Source organism: Mastomys coucha, unplaced genomic scaffold, assembly GCF_008632895.1.
Source record: "Mastomys coucha isolate ucsf_1 unplaced genomic scaffold, UCSF_Mcou_1 pScaffold22, whole genome shotgun sequence".
In the NCBI taxonomy this organism is placed as follows: domain Eukaryota; kingdom Metazoa; phylum Chordata; class Mammalia; order Rodentia; family Muridae; genus Mastomys; species Mastomys coucha.
The window spans coordinates 226,942,800-226,963,189 of record NW_022196905.1 but is presented as its reverse complement, the minus strand read 5'-3'; the positions used below and the strand labels follow the sequence as shown (position 1 = coordinate 226,963,189).

Below are 20,390 nucleotides of genomic sequence, written 5' to 3'. Positions count from 1 at the left end.
CCCCCCCCCCCCCACTCAGGTTCCTCCTGGTGAGATCAGCAGGACTCCTTTTCTCCCTATCCGTCCCAGGGCTCCCAGCAGAGCCATGTCGCCCATTCTCAGAACTGCTCCTTCTTCAGGAGATGATGGTGACAAACAAGGAAATCGAGGGCCCCTGCCCACACTCTTCAAGTGTTGTATGGCTCAGAAGCTGAAGAAGCAGCTTTGCCACCATCTTAAAAACCGGAGTCTGGCACACAGAAATGGGGGCTGCTACACTTTGGTTCCAAACCGACGTAATAAAGATGTGGTCTTGGGGAGGCATACTGGAAGCTGGTAGAGCTTTTAGGGAATACGCTTTTAAAGGCCCCTGTGGTGGGCCTTTAGGTCACTGGAGGCATGTTCCCAGAGGAAATTGCGGGACCTGGTCTTCTCTTCTGTCTAGCCTCCTTTCCAGGCTCCGAGGTGAGCACTTTTGCTTTGCCATGCACACCAGCCAGACTCTGTTGACTTGACATGGGCCCAGAACAACAGAGCCAACTGATCATGAACTGCAGTAAGCCTGTTTGTTCTCTGGGTAAATTGAGTAGCTCAGTATTTGCTACAGTGACCAAAAGCTGACTGACACAGGTGACCGAACTGCTTCCTATGTGATTGAGAGCCCAGGTTCACAAGTTCAGACCTGGAGGATTAGCCCAGACATGGGCTCCAGGCAGCAGATGCAGAAGGTAGGAACCTGTTTGCATGGGCACACCAAAGTATGTGTACTCACACTACGAAGAAGAGAGGGAGGGGTATGTACAGAGGGTTTAAAAAGGCATTTGTGGATAGAGACGAGGTGATCCACCAGGCAGGGTCCTCAATTCAACCAACATCTCAGCTCTTCAGAAAGAAAACACAATGCAAAAGTTCACTTCAGGCCACACGGACCCACCTCCCGTGGACAGCCTGCCTTCCCTGTGGCTCCTTCCTCTCATCATCAAGGCCTGGAAGCCAGTGAGATTTGGCTCTGGACCGTGTATGGCAATTCTGAATGGGAGGGAATCCTGAGAGGGAGGGATCCAGCTAGAGCTGACAATGCCATAAAGAGTCTGCCCAGAAGGAAGAGACCAGAGAGGGAACATCCATGTCTTAGGCCTGGTCCTGCACCTACTGAGCCTCTAGATTCAGCCACACTTGAAGTAAGCCTCCCAGAACTGAAATTCAGAGATGCACAAGCCAATGCATTGCTCTTGTTGTTACCTACAACAGGGTGAAGTACGATTCTACCACAGGCTCCTCTTCCCACCAGTTTCTCATGTCCCTCAAGTTACAGCCTGGGACAGAGGCATGCTTTGTAAGCCAGATCTCCCTCCAAGCACTTAAAGGTGACTTCCTCTCTATGGTGTGGAAAAACTAATACTTGTCACAACCTGGATAGGATAAGGAGATAAGGAGGCCAAGCATTAGTACCTCTGGAGTCAATGGCAGGCCCACATGCTGGGCCGCAAGAGGACACAAAGCCCACCCACCTGTTCTTCTATCTCCACCCAGGTGCCAAACAGGCTTCACTTCATAATGCAGGCCTCCTGGAGAGGCAGAGAGAAGCCTGGGCCTGGCTAGGCTTTCCTGGCACCTGGATAGAATCTGGGTTTCTTGCAGGGCCTTAAAGACCCACTATATCTATTCTGCAAAGGGGCCACAGCAGAGTCTCCTTCAGTTACTAACTAGGGATCAGCAGCACAGGCACCCTCCCCAGGGCAACATGTTGCCTGGCTAAGGTCAGCTTAGCATAGGCTGTCCTTCTGAGAAGCTGCTTCCCATGTCACTGCTCACTTCTGCCCTGCTGGTGTTTTCTGCCTCATCGGTTGTCAGAGCAACACGTGGAGAACTGACACTCTTTCCTCCCTCCTGAGCCCTCAGCCTGGCGCACACTTGGTGTTCAATTTGCAGAGGCAGAGGCATGGAGAGGGTGAGAGGATCTTGGCAGAGGTTGTAGGAGGACTCTGAATGGAGATAGGAGCCTGGACCAGCCACAATCACTGCTTGCTCCTGTTCTGTGTGGCCCTGGGGGGCTCACTGAGGCAGTCAAGGTTGGCTGCTAGAGCTTAGGGACTGCATAGAGAAGGAAGACTGTTGGAACCCGGGGTTCCTCTCTGGAAAGGCCTTGGACTTTGACACCGTCTCTCATCTCTCCCCACAGGGGTACCCCCCACTCCAGTCTCATACTTTGTGAGATGCCAGGAAACTCCCAGCAACCTCTCAACACAAATCCTTCCCTAGCCCTGCCCCCACCAGGCAGGATGAGGGGACCAGCAGACTCAGGCTAAGTCCAAGCCCTGTGCCTGGGGCCTGCCACCTAGCAGGAAGCACACGTACCTCACGGGTGACTTTGCCATTGTTGTCAAAGTCATACAGAGTGAAGGTCCACTCTTGCCGGCTGTCTTCCTCCACAGAAACATCACACTGCAGCTCCTGGACAGACAGACATGTGGCTTGTTTAACTATCAACCAGAGCATCACTGTGGGCCACATGGTAAGGCCATGAGCACCCCTGGCTATCCCCTGACCCTGGCAAAGGGAGAAGGACAGTGATTAAAACATGATCAGCCAGGGAAAGAGGCCAGGGCCTGGGCAGGGCGCACAGGTCCCAAGGTACCGGTAATCTCCAGTGTTCAAAGACAAAGGAGACACATGGATGCAGACAGGAGACTGGCCTCACAAGGAAAGCTTCGACCGAGGCTGAGAAGCTTCGGAAGGCAACAAGGACCAATGACTTGGGATGCCAGGCAAGATCTCAGGATGAAGAGGTGAAACTCCAGAGTCTGCCCGGACTCCTCCTCCTCCTGGGATGTGTTTCTGATGCCTCATTCTCCTCTCATGTAAGTGACAGAAAATGATCGTATCTATCTTCTATCCAATAAAGTTGTCAGAATAGTTAAGTCCTTTGCCATATGGTCCTTCATCAGCTCAGAGTTCCCAGGTCCCCTGAAGCTACGGGGACAGTCTCCATACTACCATCTCAAGTGTCCTGTTTCTCGGCCAAGGGCAGTGCTACAGGGCCAGGCATCAAAGACCCAGAGGTGACCTGGACAATGGAATGACACCCATGCTCTGGCTCACAGAAACATGCCTCACCACCATGAGGGGAAATAGCTGCTGACTGGAGTGTGCATGGCAAACAAGGTGTTCCTGCTTGCAGCTGCTGCAGCTGGAAGCTGGTTCCCTCGAGTTCTCAAGTGGGCCATGCTGAGTTCAAAGCCAGGCTTCCCCCATCTATGACAAGCTGATCTGACACCTGCCAAGTGCCCACCCTTCCTGAGAAGTATTTGATGTGATCACACACACACACACACACACACACACACACACACACACACACACACCCCTGCACATAAGCATCACACACTGTGTTGACTACTATGTCATTTGTCTGCCCTTGACCACACTGCTCAAAGCTCAAGGGCAGGAACCAGGAACTATACTCATTTTATTGCTGTTCTCCTGGCAAGCAACGGGGCTCCATTAGCACTGGGGAAAGAAAGAAGCCCCAGCTATTGCAAGCAAGGCAGCCCACTATATACTGTAGAATGGGAGGACCAAATGGTCTGAGAACCCCCAGCAGATACCCACAGTCCAGGGAAAGCTGAAACGTGAAAGGACTTGGCCTGAACTCACAGCTTTGTGTCAATAGCAGAGCTGTGCCCTGTGGTCTCAGAAAGGGAGGGACAGGGAAGGTGTGAAACGGTGAGGGTGAGGGTGAGGGTGAGGGTGAGGGTGAGGGTGAGGGTGAGGGTGAGGGATGCCAGCATCCTCCACCTCACTCTGAGCCCTCACCCTGTGCCTGGTGCCTGGGCCCCACTGCTGGGGTCTGAGAGGAGCAGGAGGATGAGCTATACACTCAGGGAGGGCCCCATCGTTGTGTTGATCATGTGGTTTGGAAATGGAAGCCCAGATAGAACTGGGGCCCTGCCCAGGGCTCCTGCCTTAGCTTTTTGCATTCCATAGGAGACCCTCTCATATGTCCCAGGTCAGCCTCTGGGGGTGAAAGGGAAGCCATGAGGAATCTGAAGATCCCATAAGAGGGCGGCAAGCCCAAGGACCAGAATCCTATCTCCCCATGTGCACTCATGCCTTGTCATAGGGTCCTGGTGATGTGTACTGGCCACCACTCGTGGGGAAGCCACAGCTGACGCGTCATGGCTCAGGAGCAGCAGGAAGGATCTCCCCCAGAAGCAATTAACCACATAAGAGGTGAGAGCTCCTCCCATTTAGATGGGCCTCAGTTTCCCTCTTCTTGAAAACTGCCGTAAAGTCACAGACCTCAGAAGGACACTCACTTCAAACTTGAGCTGCTTCTTGGAGGCCTGGCCAGATTCGCTCAGTTTCTCCATTCTCTTCTCATCTCCACTGCCTAGGCTGTCGATCTTCTCAGGCGGTAGGGCCACTGCGGGGAGGCACAGGGAGAGATGAGCAAGCCGGGATCAGGTAGCTGTGCTGTGTCCTCAGACCAGCATGCTGGCCCCTCCTGCCTGCCTACTGGCTGTGCTCCACACCCTTCCATCCTTTGGCCTGGTGATGCCATAGGCCGTCCTGGAGAAAGCCTTTGAGGTGCAGTCACACCAGTTACTCAGGTTTCTCTGTAGCCTCTCAGACTCCTACTCGGCCCTAGCTTTACAGGCTGTACCCAGCCTAGAGGCAGATTTGGTACCCTGTAGAGACAACCAGCTACTTGGCAGGATGGAGCACACAGAGAAGGATTTGGGAGCCCAGTGACCACAGCCTTCTGTATTCACTACCTACTATACTGACACTGTGGCACCCTCAGAGATGCGGATGCGCTTAGTGGGTAGAGCAGAGGGAGGACTGAATAAAGAGTGTGAGGATGGGTTTCTGTGCACATGCTGAAGGACATTGGCCTCTTCAGGGATTGCACTCACCCTGACCCTTGACCTTGGCCTCTGATCACCTGAAGTTCTCCCCTCTGCCAAAGGACATGGTCTTCTGCATGCCTGCCTTTCAGGAGCAGGGTAGGAATATGAAGTAGGAATGGCCTACTGGTGTCGTTTTTCCTGTCTAAAGGGGGTCAGCCTGGTAGACCCATCATCCTAGGCTCAGAACCCAGGCGATGAGTTCCACCATGTAACAGAATGTCCCAGAGGGATCCTTTGACCCTTTCTGTGTGACACAAAGAAGCTCCACTGTACTTTTCTTCCCTCCTCAACTGCCCCGTACAGTGACTCTGTTGTTCTACAAATGGAGTAGGGCCCCTGACCTAAGAGGCTGGGATGCCTGGAGGATTGTGAGGAGACCTGAGATGGCTCGACCACACTGAGAGGCTAACTGAACTTTCTTGGGATGTCAGGATTCTGGTGAAATGAGGCACAGCTGGGACAGTGGGGCTCTGTTCCCACCTCACTCAACCCACATATCCCAGTGTTATGATAAGTACCCAAGACCAATCAATGGCTGGGAGGTGAGGGGTTTAGTGGGGGAAGGGCACACCGTTTTTCTTACTCATATTCTCCAGGTCAGAACTCTCTTCCTAGCAGTTATCTGAGCAGCCCATATGGTACCCTGGAGCCAGTGCTCACAGCACAGGCAACAACGGGCTCGTATAGTACTGGGCCCCATAGCCCTCAGCACTGGCTATTTATGAACTGTGTCTTCACTGAGACCTTTTGAAAGAGTTAGTATTATTAGCTCCATTTTCGAGATGGAAAAAACAAGGCATAGGAATACTCCAGGCTCCCAGAGACTTCAGCAGCTACAAATGAACCCGGGGCAGTGGTTCATTCCCCTTTCTTCTCTCTTCCTGTCTCAGCACAGCCAGTACCCACAAGGGCCTCCAGCACACACTGCCAGAGAGGCCACAGCTCCCTAATATCATCAAGAGCGCTGACTGTGGAATGGTCTGTTATTGCAAAGGAAAGTCAAAGGAGCACAAAACCAGGAGGGCCATCTCCTCAGAAGGCTCCTGGGATTGGGCAGGCCACTACCCCCAAGTACTCTATATTCCATTCCAAACTGTCCCACTCTGATCCTATTGGTCAGACACCCTCCTCCAGAAGACTGTGAACCCAGGAAGGCCAGGCTGGTGACTGGCCAGGGACTCAAAGGCAGTCAAGAACCTACTACTGAATCTACTTAGTGCCCACTGGGCCACAGATGCTACCAGGAGTTTAGACAGGACACAAGGTATGGCTTTGCCATTCAGGCCTTGGGGAAAGGTGGTCCTCCTGCTACTCCTTGAGCCGGGAGAGCTCTGCTGAGGCCCTGGCTTGAGTTGTCACCAGCATGTCCAGCAGACATAGCTGGACTGCACAGGAGCATCATGGGAGAGAGTGGCACTTGGTACTCCTACTTTTCCAACCCAGGCAGCTTTAAGAGTCTGTACAGTGGAGGAGAGCCGGTATCTCCCTCACAGGGAGATTGGTTCTCAGTAGACAGCATCCTCAAGTAAGTTCCAGGAGAGAGCTGTGAGAAGACTGCTGGTCAGATCCTATGGTGAGTACTCAGCAAGTGCTCAATAAGTGCTGGCTGTCCCCTAGTCCCAGCCGGTGGCCCCAGTGTGAACAATCTCCCTTGCCCCTATCTCCCCCTCTGTAGGAACTGTAGAGACATCACAGCCTGCAGATTCCTCCCCTCCCCCTCCCAGAGAGAGAAGAGGAAGCAGAAAGCAAAACAAAGCCTAGTTCCATCTTCAAAGCCACTGCCTGGCTCTGCAGAGGTCCTGCTGATGTGAGCTGGCCAGGCTTATCGAAACCAACTTCGAGTTCAAAGGGAAGTTATCAGACAAGCACCTCCAGGTTCAATGCTGCCTTTCATGTTCCACTTGATAAGCCCAAAGACAAGGAACCGCTGTTCTGTTTTCTCCTCTGGAGCACTCTTGCTGCCATGCTGGAGAGCCTGTCTTCCTTCGGAGGCCCCGCCCCCCACCCCTTCCTTCCTCCTCACCTGAGGTGGAAAGCACCCCCTTCTATCCTCTCTAGAGAACTGAGTGGCTTAGTCTGCCCTCTCTTCCCCAGCTGGTCCATCAGTCACGATATCCTAGCTCAATGAGCCTCCAGGACACCCCTGGGTGGCCATGTTAGTGAATATTCAGAGCATTCCAGCCTGGAAGTAGGCCTGGAAGACCACTTCCAGAATCCTACCTAGCCCTTGCCTCTGGAGTCTAGTCCAGGGGCAGACTCCTTGATACCCTGTGCCTTACTAAAGAAGACCCTTCACTCCTACTGTCTCCTGACCAAATGCAAGAAGAGGTGGCAGAGAACCCACAGAAAGCCATGTAAGGCGCAGGGTCAGAGGCAAGGGCTAGGTAGGATTCTGGCAGGCAGCGTGGGATTTGCACATGACCTCTCCAAATGAAACTAAGGCAAACCGTATTGTAGCCTGGCAGCTGAGCAGAGCATCTCCACCTGGCTATGGCCCTTGGCATCAGGGCCAGGCAGCAAATGCTGCTCACTGCAGGCCACCCAAGTAATATACCCAGGGATCAGAAGGACACCATGCTGCCAAGCAGAACTCTGGTGGCCAAGTCTTCACTCTGCTTCTTGTCCCTGCTTAACCAGCTGCTGGTCTGAGACATCTTTCAAAGGCACTCCGAGCATACTTCAGCTGCCAGGGAGAACCACAGCATGGCCCATTGCCAGGGTGACGAGAGAAAGGGAAGCACAGAAAAGGGAGAAAAAGGAGTGCAGTGAGATGTCTCAATGCCTAAGAAGCGTGTTTGGGTGATAAAGAACGGGATGCCAAATGTGCCTTGCGAGCCACTAGGCCTGCAGCCTGGCTTTCCAAGTGAAGTTTAATGAGACATGTCACACGTACTAGTCCCTGGCTCCTTCTGCTGCACACAGGAGAGCTGTATCAGATCATCACAGCTAGGAACCATCTGGCCCTTCGTGTTCTGCTCAGGTGAAGGCAGCCCTCCACTCCTTTGCAGGTATTATGCTTGCTCGATAGGGCACAGCCCGGAAGTTACCTGCAACTTACTGTTCCGCTAACTGGAAACCCTATGCAGTACCCAACCTGCTCAGCCATGTATAGTGGCCATGGAAGGGAGAAAATGTCATTTCTACTTTCTTAGCCAAGCAGATGGTGAGGGGCTCTGTTGCGGAGCTCCTTCTCTTTGGAAGCTGCTCTCTCTCTGTCCGTCTCACACTGAGGCCATGGCCAGTGGAGCGGGCTGGCTGATTTAGCAGAAGAGTCTCTCTAAGCATCAGCTCCTGCCTGGCTGCACTCCACCCCCCAGCCACTGCCAGATTAAATGCATTACTTGACCATCTTCACCCGGCTCCCTTTGAAGTTCCCTTCTCAAGCTTCAAAATACCTTTTGGAGGGAGATCAGACAGCATTAAACAGAATTACTAATTAATTAAGCAAAGTTAAATTTTAAACACTGTTTGTTGTGTTAGCCAAAAGCCTGAACAGAACAGACTTCTTTCCTCCGCTGAGATCAAAGACAGCCTCTTTCCCTCTCCCCTCCCCCAGTTTAAAAAAGGGAAGGAGGAGGAAGAAGAGGAGGAGGAGGAAGAGAAAGGGAAGAGACTTGGGAACCAGGGAAAGGGGCAGCTGTGATTAGAACCTGGACTGCCAAGCCATCCCCAGAGCCAATAGGAGTGCCCTCTGGGATCACATGCTGGGAGAGGTCCCCATCACTTTCTGGGGACTGTTTACCCTGGCAAACAGCAGTGACCTAGAGAGCAGCCTGGCACAGCCCACCCAGCCTGAGCACTGACAGCTGGCGCCACCCAAACAGCAGGGGGAGAAGAAGGCTTAGAAGCCAAGTGGGCCCTCCTTGTACAGCAGCTCTGTCCTAAGCTGCATGGGCACATGCTCACCTAGAGCTCTTGCCCTATGGCTAGGGTTACTTGGGGTCATCCGAAGTTGCTGGGAGAGAGGCTTCAAGAAGCACACTGTTCCTTTCCTGAAGTGTCGTGCATGTGGCACCAGAGATATATGTAGCATCTTACTTCTGACATTTCTCACTCGGATGACAGGCAGGTGTGGAAGGAGGAGTACTGAACTATGTCTCTTAATTAGTACAAATGCATCTGAAGCTGGCAGGGCTAACTCCATTCAGTCTGGCAACTCATCCCGTACAGTCCCAGATGGGGCCCTTTGATGACCTCACAGCAGGCTCCATATCTGCACAAACAGAACTTTAACTTTCTGGAGGCTGGTCCCTGCTAGCTGCCGCCCCTGCACTGCCCATGGGGACTGGCACATCTATTCATCTCAACAGAGGAGGGTTTTCATAAGCATGAACCCAGCTGTGCCATGTCCTACACACAGGTATAGGTAAGCTAAGACAGACAGATGCTGCCAATCCTGGTTTGAGCAACTTGCAGACCTAGTGTAGAAGGAAATGGTTGAAATACAGGGCAAAAATTCAAACTCAGGTGACAGCGGTCAATGCTAGCTTATTTTAACACAACCCACAAGAGCCTAGTTAACAGCAAGTTTGGATAAAAGCAAGAAGTTGGAAACCAGGTTATGACCAAGGCAGTAAAGATCCTGGCAAAGTGCAGAAATGACCATCAGGTGTGTGACACATGTCTTTTCTACCTGGATAGCCAGCAAGTTTCTAAGCAGACACAATAGAAGACTGGGTACAAGCTGGGGTTTCCATGCTGAAGTTTGGACACACACCCTAACATGCTCCTGATCCCCTGCAACTGTCCACACAAAGATATCTGTGACAAATATTCTGGTCTGAGGGTGGCTTGCCAGGATGTTTCTGGGCCTCCAAGCCTCCAGCTAGCAGCTGTCAGGGGGAATGCAGATGGATTTTAATATTAGCCTATGCCAAAAATAATTAGGAGGGTAAATCTGCGGCCTCGAGGAGAAAGATCGTGTGTGCATTCCAGGCCAAATGGTTTCTTGCATGATTGGCACAGGCCTCAGGAGGGAAAAGGCTCCAGAGATGCACAGATGTGCCAGCCTGGCACTGCTGGTCAAGTTGGCAGTTACACATGTTGTCTCATTAAGTCCTTACTAACACAGTGTACTAGCGTCACCATTTGCCTTTCACAACATTGGGAATGAAGCTTAAGAAGCAGAATGGAAAGATGGGCAAGGTGGCACTCGTGTCATGCCAGCACTTGGGAGGCTATGGCAGGACAGTGAATTTGAGCCCTCCACCCCAACCTCACCAAGCTACGGTACTAAGACTCTGTATTTAAAAAAAAGAAAGAAAAGGAAAAAAAGATGTATTTTTCATAGTCTCTCCCTATCCCCACCATTACACTATAGTCAGATCTCCCAAGTCTGGAGGGTTTCTGGTTATAAAAGTGAGAGTAGAATTTCTGCACAGAATCCCATAACCCAGAAGCCATGCCTTGCTTGAGACAGCACCGCACATTCCGCATACAAAGGATGGAGAGCTTAGGGGTGGAGTTTTGTGTCACTGCTCAAATTTAGATGAGAGGGAAGTTGAGCCAAGTGATCCTCCAGACAGGAAAGAAGCCAGGGGTGTCACTAATGTACCCATTCCTGGGTAGATGTTCCTGATGCTCCCCAAAAACCTATCTCAGACTTTTTCAGGCACAGAGGACAGAAAGAGATGGAGAGGGTGAGGGAGTGTGTGTGTGTGTGTGTGTGTGTGTGTGACAGAGAGAGAGAGAGAAAGAGAGAGAGAGAGAGAGAGAGAGAGAGTGTGTGTGTATACATCTGCTTGTACAGTGTGGCCAGCTACGTTCCTAGGTCTAGCCAGACCTTTTTAGGCAATCCTATCCGGGAATTTTCAATTTCAAGAGCCTCAAGTTCAAACAAGTTTGGTTGAACATCAGGAAGAGCCCAGAGTCCTGGATTAAGGAGCGTCTGCTGTGAGCCTCTGCTTTTCAGGGAACCACTACCACCCCCAGCCACGGTGATCTGGCCACCAGAGCCCCCAAGCATTCCCCGGCTCGCCTCCAAATGTGCACACTGCCCTCCCACATGCCATTACTGGGCTCACATCCCAGGATTCTGCTTTAGGGACACTTGTGACTGAGAGGGAAGAGGCAAAGGGGAAACAGGGAAAGGAGGCAACTGTCTACAAATAGTGTCTGGTCCTCACGCTCTGGGGCCTGAAGAGAAGCGAGGGATATCAGGAGTAAAGGCAGGGACCCTGGACAAAGAGAGAGCGCTAAGAGCCCACTATGGTCCATCCATTCTGCCCCATCCTTCCTCATGTGAAAGGCCATGAAGGAGAGTAGCTTTCCAACCTGGGCACTGGAGATACAGCTAAACCTCCCTGGCACAGCAGAGCTATAATCTTCACTGTTTATGCAACACATCAATGGACAGGACACCAGAAGACATCAAGTTAAGTTCACTCATCGGAAATGGCTTAGAGGTGCTGGGGACTGAGGTGTGACTGCTGAGCTCAAGCAGGGAGAGGAGCCAGGGCAGCTGCCTGCTGCTCCCCAGAGGCCTCCTCAGACTTTAGGCACTGCCAGCTAGCCTTGCCAGTGGACCTGTCCTAGAGGAGTGAGTGGAACTGCTTGAAGCCATTTCTTGAGAGGTACTTACCCTCCTGATCCATTCCAGTATCCTTTAACTCCAGTCCCCAACAGCTAGGTGGCTTGACCACCTCTCTTGGCCAGAAGGTTTTCTTTTCTTTCCTTCTTTCTTTCTTTGATTGGATATTTTCTTTATTTACATTTCAAATATTTTCCCCTTTCCATGTCTCTCCTTCAGAAGCCTCTTATCCATCCCCCTTCCCCCTGCCTCTATGAGGGTGTTCCTCCCCCCACTCCCATTCTCCCACCCTGGCATTCCCCTATACTGGGGAATCGAACACCCTCAGGCCCAAGGGCCTCTCCTCTCATTGATGTCCAACAAGGACATCCTCTGCCAAATATATGGCCAGCACCATGGGTCGCTTCATGTGTATTCTTTGGTTGGTAGTCCAGTCCCTGGGAGCTCCAGGGGGAGAGGGGATCTGGCCTCTTGACACTGTTGCTGGCACCCCCAACCAAATGCTCCACACCCAGAGTTGCTTCCTTTTACTCACGCTTCTCTTTCTCTTTAGTCAGATACCAAGCTCCTGTGGGTTCTGTTTGGAAGGCCTGGAGGGGGCCTGGCCCAATGTGAGGGGTCATAGACTTTGGTAGCCTTGACAGCCTCACTAGGTGGGACAGTGGCCTGCCAGGCTCTGCAAAACTAGGTTTCTGCAGCAGATACCAAGTGGGCACTGGGGTTGGTAGAAACACTGCTTGGAGTCCCTGAGACAGAAGTAAGCCAGGAGGCTGAGGTGGGAAGGGGTACCCTGGGGAGAGGGGACAGTCATCCTAAGTCAGGGGAGCCCATGAAGGACTCCCTTGGATGCATCATGGGCCTGCCCACCATGCCAGTACTGACTTGCACTCAGGGCACAAGCTTCATAAGTTGAGTAAGGAGCTGGCCCTCCCGTCCTTAGCTGCTGCTGGATCCCCAGAAGGAGGGTCTCTCTCCTTTCCACACCCTGCCACACAGGCCTGCGGTCAGCTTGGAACCTCTGATGTTTACTTTGTTCTTTCCCAAGTTCAAAAGGAGCTCACAGCCCTGCACACCAAGCCAGCCTTAATCTCCTGCTTCGCTCCCAGCTGGCCAGTTAAGGCGGCTAAGACTCAGGATTAGGGGCAGCTTTACAGAACAACCCAGGAGCCAAAGCCCTCCTCTCCTGGGATGGCCAGAGACTCCTTTTCATCTTCACGCCTCTCAAGGCCCCTTCCCTCCCTTAAACAGCTCTCTAGCAGCCAAGAGGCAATGAACTTGGCCAACAGAAAGACAAAGATGACATTGAGGAACCAGTTTTCTCCCCTGGCCAGGAGCATAGAGGGATGCCGCAGCCTAGGTCCAGCAGGTGTATGGCCCAGGCTCAGAGGCATCTGCCCTTGGCAGCCTGTCATGAACAGCCATAACCGTGCCCTATTATGGGTGGGCTTGGGCCATGGCACCAGGAATAGCAGAAGAGCCCTGGGTGGGCACTGGGTTCAGAATCCTTCCAAGGGTCTGAAAGAACAGACAGGGCCCTTGCTCTCCTGGGCTGCTCGACGTTGGCCAGGTTCCCCTCCCACTGTGAGGAACGGGCAGATGAAGCCCTCTCTATTGCTGGCCATAGTCATGGGAAGTCAGCTGAGCCATGTGGGCAGCTGCAAGGCATCTATGGATGAGGGCACAGGCACTGCCCGAAACAAACCAGCAGGTGAGAGGTTGGGTCCATGCCACTGTCCCTCACTCTACAGCATGGTGTTTCTGCTGGACAAAGGAGGATTCTTGCATAAGGGGCCAGAGGAGAGAGGGCAGAGGCCAGTGGCGGACACTCACTCACTCACTGACCTCACCACAGGGGGTTAGCCCTGTGATGGCCTGCTTGCAGTCTGATAGCCCCTGAGCACAGGGTGTGGATGTGACCCTGAGTGCTGAGAAGGGTTTTTGCATCCCCTGTCTATACCTTCCAGGCTCTACGGGCCTTTTCCCCGACCCTAGTGCCATAGGCAGAGCTACTGAAACCCACATACCTTCTAAGGGGAAGTCGTCCTCGTCCTCCTCACCGAGAGCCTCTCTGGAAGTATCCCCCACGAGTTCCTGGGGAAGACAGAATAGCAGGTTACAAGACAGTAGGGGCCCAGTAGGAATCTACCTGGCTAGACTGGACAGGTGGCAGTGAGGACATGGGACCAAGCAGATGAGATGGGACCTAGTCATATGATACTGCAAGTGGCTTCTCAGTGCACAGCACCCTGGGAAAACTGCCCAGGAATTACATCTTCTAGAGGCCAAGTCCATACCACCATTGGAATGCCAGGTAAGATCACTGTCCCTTGTCCCTCCCGTCTAGCCAACTTCACAGCCGCAGACTCAGCAAGGCTTCAAAGAGAGACCTCAGTCTACGTTCTTCCTTCAACAAGGTGGGACCTTCTGCACTCTCTTCTCTGATAGATCCCTATTACCCTCAAGGCCAAACAGCCAAGGCCCTGGCTTGGGCCTACATGGGCCTACATGCTGTGACCCCAGTGCTCTTCACTAGGGCTTCCGTATCTTGTCCATACCCCATCTTCCCAGACATTAATCTGATCTTGGCACATGCCTTGTCTGTCCCCTCGATGAGCTGGTGATGTGGGATCCAACACGGCAAGGGTCCTTCCTAGCAGCCTTGTCAAGCTGCCATTCAGATCCTGTCATATTGGCAAAGGGAATGGTGCTGTCCTATAGGCTAGGAAAGGTCTGAGACGTCCAGGGACTGATGCTCCAGCTACCCTGACTCACCCCAGCAGGCTAGAGATACAGAAGGGATTAGACTGTAGCTTACACAATGGCTATTTTTTTGGTACTCAGCCAAGAGTTTTCAAACCTGATTATTTAGATAAAGTTAAAGACGACCTTTAACGTAAGACTTCCCAGGGCCTTCAGTACAGTCAGCAACACATGAATCTCCATTGCTGTATACTGCAGTATGGGGCTCACATCCCAAGGACCACACTGCCAACGTTAGGACAATAATATCCCTCTTTGGGAAAATGAAGAGCTCAGGGATGGGCACGCCATATTCTATTTCCTAATGTGGTTGGTGTGACAATGCGTCTAAATCCCAGGAAATGGTAAGGGCTAAAAAGCCCAAACACAGCAGCTGCTACTACCAGAGCCTCATTGTGACAACAAAAACCTTTGCTTTGGCAAAGCTTTCACAGAATACAAACCACCCGAACTCTGCACTTCAGATGCTTTAAGAGCATGCAGGCTCGTTGTGACAAGGCACAGAAAGGGATGCTGCATAGAGTGGGTTTCTCAATGGTTAGAGCCACAGGGTGGTTTCACAGCCTCAACTTTCATTTTAGAGACAGACAGCTCTGTGTTCGCATGTAGTTCTTTAGACCATTCTAGGCACTGCAGTCCTTCTTCAAGGTGGCTGAAGCACGGCTGTGCCTCCCCTGGTGTCCCATTTACTAAAACCCGGGTGACTTTCTTCACACCCCTTCTCGCCAATTATCATAATCACTGAACATTTCCCAGGCTTGTAACCTGGCTGTTTGTGTTAACAGGGCCAGCGTTGACAGGGAATCTGTAGACAGTGACAGGAAAGGGACACACGCAGGTGGCATCATCAGATGGCAGGGACGCCCCAGCAGCCAATTAGAGTCCAACTTTCATGCCACAGAGACCGCTGCCATCTCTTCAGTCCCAAACTGCTGGCAGGCAGTACTTGTGATGGGAGCAGGCGGCAGGCTTTAAGGGGACAAAGGCCCTACATGCTGGGCCCTCTAGGAGAGAGTGGGCTGAGCGCTGACCTCAGAAGCCCAGATAGCACCATAGTCAAGATGCTGACAATGATGAGCCTTTGAGGTCCTGTGACTTTTCTACTGGTGTCACTGTCATATCACCCCAACAGAGAAGCTAAGGAAGCCATGCGCTGATGCCGCACACCCACCAGCATGACCGTGAATGACAGATCCAGCAAACCCAGCTTTGTGAGGACACAAAGTATATGCTCCTTAACACGCTGTGGTGATTCCCTGGCTCACTCCACAGTCTTAGTATAGAGTATTCATGGTCTCTAGACCCAGGGAAGTTTGGCATAGTGAACCAACCCAGGGTTATGCCCTGGCTTCTGGCCTCTCCTAGCATTTGGACTTATCTCTGGTAGACTTATCTGTACAATGGCCCCCAGTATAAACCACACTATAGTAAGTAAGACATCTAACACTGGACACTCCCCGCACAGCAGGCAGCGGGGACGTGTGTTAAATAACCTCCTCTGGCCATCCCAACAGTCCCACACTGCCCGTCTCTCAAGAAATGAATGATCTGCAAATATCACAGTACATGTGTGAGCACCGTCATCATGTGGCGATGGGACTGCAAACAAGGATGCTGACAGCAGCCGACCTGATGGCAGCTGCCATGAGTGTAGCACTTGTGCAACGGGTCCAGTGTGTGCAAGGCCCAGGATCTCAGTCACAGCACTGCAAAAGGGAAGGATTGGATGGCGAGGAGAGAGGAGCAGAACGGAGCCCTCTCTACTGTAAGTCTGAGACCAGCCTGGGCTAAATCTTATCTCAAAACAAACAAACAAACAGACAAACAGATAACTGCATGAATCAGGACCTGGCCAACAGCTCTGGGTTAGAGGCCAAGTGCTCCAATCTACCCAGTGGACTCAGAACAGCACAGCTCCTTGCTCTCTGTGGTATGGGCTTGGTCCAGGCTCCAGCCTGGCCAAAAGCCCAGTCCACACAGCCACAGACCTGAAGCAGGAGCATGGTTCCTGCAGGAACTGTGCCCTCTGACTCACTGCTGTAACAAGCCCCATGGGGGCTGCAGCAGAGGGCACGGAAGTACCATCAGGAGAGCCTGAACGGTGCCAAACAGAGCTCACTGCACAAGCTAAACCTCAGAGGCTCAGCTCTGCCTCCTAAGGTGCCTTGGCTTGCCCTTCACAGGCAGGGCCCACAGCACACTGTCTCAGGGCGACTCTGGGGAGCAAGGAAGTGTTCCGCCTCTGTGCTGGAAGATCAATCAGCAGTCATTGCTCATTGTGTTCTCTGTGCTCACCATCAAACAGCTATGGGCAAATGCCTGAAATACTGGAACTAACCCATCCGAGCTGCCCTCCCATGACAACCACTGTGTGGTATGCTGCTATTATATACCCACTTTGTCGATGAGAAAACTAAGTCAGAGCAGTCCTGTGACTTGCCAATGCTACAGTTCTTACATACTAGAGAGTCCGACCTTTACCACCTCCTTAAGAGACTTGCAGATGGCGCCTAGATAGAGAACTATCTAATTCCTGGGATCCAGAACCTAGGTCCCTCTCCCCTGGCTTCCAGGACTGTGGCCTTCAGAGTTACTCCAAAATCTAAGACCAGAGGCCTGATTTGGTAGTCTGTCAGGACATGTGGCCTACATGTGCCTCTAAAGTTCCAGCGCTGCCCCTCTGCTGCCCCTGGGAGCCCAGCCTCTACCCCTCACTGGGCCCCAGGAAGAGCAACTTCTCCAGTCACTGGTGTGCAGCCGGCCCAGCCCTGAGCTAAGCAGCACAGGCACACTGCCTTATAAGGCCTCGGGGATGGAAAACCACATCAAAGTGGGGCCTTGGGGAGCGTTGGCGCGGGCTAGGGATTTTCCTCTTTGTCACTGGGACCTCATACTCCTGAACTCCATCTCCCCCACGCAAGGCCCCAGCAGGTCTCTGTCAATCTTTCTGTTCCCTAAGAGGTAACAGATGTGGATGCACTTTCCAAGCAAACTCTTGGTGCCCACAGAACACGGTACCCTATAGACTTCAAGAATGCACAGGACCGAGACATTCCAGGAAGAGGGGGTACAGCCCAGGCCACCCCGGAACTCTTAGATCCAAGCAGCCTGTCCCAGTTAGCCCCTAAAATGAGCGCATGGCAAACGCCTTCTTCCATGAACTCTGCAGGCTCAGCCCAGCCCCACTCCTAGCAAGCTCCACCTTCTGATGTCAGCAATGGGACCAAGCCAGTCCATGCTCCAATGCCCAGGCAGGCCCAGCTCGGGCTCTAGTCCCTCTCCTCAGCTTAGTGGCAATAAAATCGTCACTGCACTTGTCTGCCTCTATTTTCTTCCTCTGTGAAAAGTAAATTTTTATGTCAAAGAGGAACCAGGGAAAAGGTGGGGTCAAAATGTCCAAGCATTTGGTGGCATCTGTTATAAGATAATGTGACATCTTGTCAAGAGCCTAAATGTCAGTTTCTCCCATTCTTCTGACACAGTCTCCCCACGCAGGTGCTCTCAAATGTTCATCCTGGTAACCAATCCACTGGTGCCCAGCAACCCCACCCCCTCTGAGAGCCCATCCAAGTTCAGCAGTGTCTAGGGCTAAGATATCCCCCAAAGGCCATCAAAAGCTATGGTATGATTCTCCATAGTGAGGCAGCAGACTCCTCTGTCTGCCACACAGAGTCCATCCGCTGGTAGGACTGAGGGAGCACATGCTGGGGAGCCAATGCCACAACAGTGAACCTAGGAAAAGTGGCTGCATAAGGGGCCACGAGGCACCCAACAGGCCAGGAGTAGACGGAAGAGATGCCCTGGTCACTCACTGGAAGGGGAAGGAGACAGAGCCACAGTCAAAACCCCAGCATTATCAGCATCTTTCTAGTACTCAAGGATGAGGATAGTGGTCCCCTGGGCTCCATGGGGGCCGATTCCAAATACACCCAAATCCTAGGACTCTGAAACCCCTTAGATAAGACAGCATGATACTTATCCAGAGCCTAGACCCCTCCCTCGGAGTCATTAAGCCATCTCTAGATGACTCGTGATTCCGACAAGTGCAGCTGTGGAAGCAGCTGTCATACTGCTCTGTTTAGAGAATAACAGCCAAGAAAAGAGTCTGTCCTTGTTCAATACAAAGGTTTTTGTTCCATGGGTATCTTCTGTGGGATGGATGGGTGGGTGTGGAACCCACAGAAACAGAGAGTCAGCTGCACATCCACATGTCACCCAGGTAATGAAATCCTGACTTAACAAGCCCTTGGATGATCATTCACTTCACACAAGAGGGGTCCGGAGCTCAGGCAGATGGAGAGAAGGGTTGAACCGGGCAGAGAAGGTAGCAGAGAAGGCTGGGGTCTTCTGGGCCCAGATAAGTCTAGGGTCTCCTAGTTCCAGGAAATCTGGGGGATCCAGCCCCCAGCATCACCAGCAGCTGGTTGCTTTTCCATGGCACATCCTACGGAGATGGGAACACCAAGGCTGTTCACAATGTGGCCCTCTACTTTCTAACTTCTCAGCTTCTCAGGCTTCTCTACCCTCAGAGTCCTCTTATGAGCACCATAGGCCATAGGTGCTGGGAGCTGCCCGCTCAGGCTAACAATGAGCGACATTCAGGCCCAGGAGACAAAGCCAGTCACCATCCAAGGGCTGAGGAGGAGATAGGCAAGGCTCCCAGAAGCACGGGTAGCTGCTTCCAAAGCCGGGCAGCATCTCTCCTCAAGTATACAAGATCCCTCAGCTCCTCCAGCAGTCTACCGGCCTCAGGTCACCAGCAGTGGCTCTTGGGTCTCTTGGGAGCTAACAAAGACACCTGCTTCCCTGGCTGCATCTTGTCTCAGCTTCAGCTCCTAAAGTCTGCCATTTCTGCCCAAAGGGAAGTCAGGGAGAGGCCAGTGGAGAAAAGGCTATGGACCACCATCTTTGAAAGCAGGCTCTGCGTGAGAGGACCTGGGTGGCATTGTTCTGGAACTGTACCTGAAATTCATTTTATATGTGTCCAACCTTTGACTATTTCCACATAATGTTAACAAAAAACACTTCTGTGGTTGTTTCAAGTAAGTTTACAATTTCGTGTTAAGCTGCAAACATAGCTCCCTGGGATGTGGACAATTTGTGAGCCATGGGCTGGGGTTGGACACATTTGTTAGGTGCTGGACTAATGTGATAAATGTGTTTTGGGTGGACTCTGGCTCTGGGAACACTGTCCCTGTCCATTTTTACACATTGCAACCTAGGATGGTGACAATTCCCAACTCATTAACCTCTTTACTTGCAACAACATGTCAGGCTAAACTCTTCCTGGCTGTAAAAATCCTGACACTCACAGACCAGGCAAGACCAAGTCACAGCCTACTACAACAGGAATGCAAGATCCCTGCCATGCTCAGGAGCTATGAGAGGCTATGCCACCCTTGCCCATAGCCCCTCTGGCTTCCCCAGCTGGTTCAGCTGTGCTGCTCAGAGAGAGGCAGCTCTCAGGCACTGGCAGGCTGGCTTTCTGCCTAGGTTCACAAGGAACAGCCTCTGTGGCTCCAAAGACACGGAGTGGTGATTAAAATTCCTCCTCTTGCTCCTATTTTTATCTGCCTAGAATGTAATCAGAGTGCTCCGTGCGGCGCCCCCAGCTGGCCCCCCACAGCTAAGCATGCAGCCAGAACACCTAGTCTGCTGCTAAGGAGATGGACATCAGACATCTAGGAGGACCCCACTGGTCACAAATGATCCTCAGAAATGGTGGCCTTGCCAATTTCTGGCATCAGCCAGCCACAGATTAGCTAAGTATACCGCCTAGGCTGTCACTCTAAAAGCAGTGGACATTTGTATGGCCTCTATATGCCACCATTACCACAGCTTCCTTCAAGACAGTCCCTACCTAAGCTACTTGATACTTGTCCTCTTCTCCTCCTCCCTGCTCCTCAATGGAGTACTAAGGGATAGAACCCACGGTTTCTACGTGCTAGGAATTCCAACCACTGAGCTTCCCAGCCTTCTTTTTATATTCACATTTTTTATTTTGAGATAGAGTTTCAATTGCTAGGCTAGCCTTAAACTGGCATTCCTCCTGTCTTGGCTATTGAGTAACTGGGATTACAGATGTGCAGCTGGCTAATACTCAAACTTCTCTAAGTATGTTAAATATTCTCATTCTCCTCTTTTCCTCTCTTCTTCTTCTTCTTCTTCTTCTTCTTCTTCTTCTTCTTCTTCTTCTTCTTCTTCTTCTT

General features: G+C 52.0%; 1 protein-coding gene across 1 annotated transcript in view; it reads right to left on the bottom strand.

Moving 5' to 3' along the window:
* The window catches only part of Nkd1 (NKD inhibitor of WNT signaling pathway 1), a 74,624-nt gene that overhangs the window by 6,968 nt on the left and 47,266 nt on the right, over positions 1 to 20,390 (bottom strand). The window contains exons 4-6 of the mRNA XM_031340781.1: positions 13,446 to 13,512; positions 4,299 to 4,405; positions 2,338 to 2,433 (exon numbers count right to left, since the gene is read on the bottom strand). Of these exons, the coding sequence (XP_031196641.1) occupies positions 2,338 to 2,433; positions 4,299 to 4,405; positions 13,446 to 13,512 (270 nt within the window). The remainder of the gene's footprint in view (positions 1 to 2,337; positions 2,434 to 4,298; positions 4,406 to 13,445; positions 13,513 to 20,390) is intronic.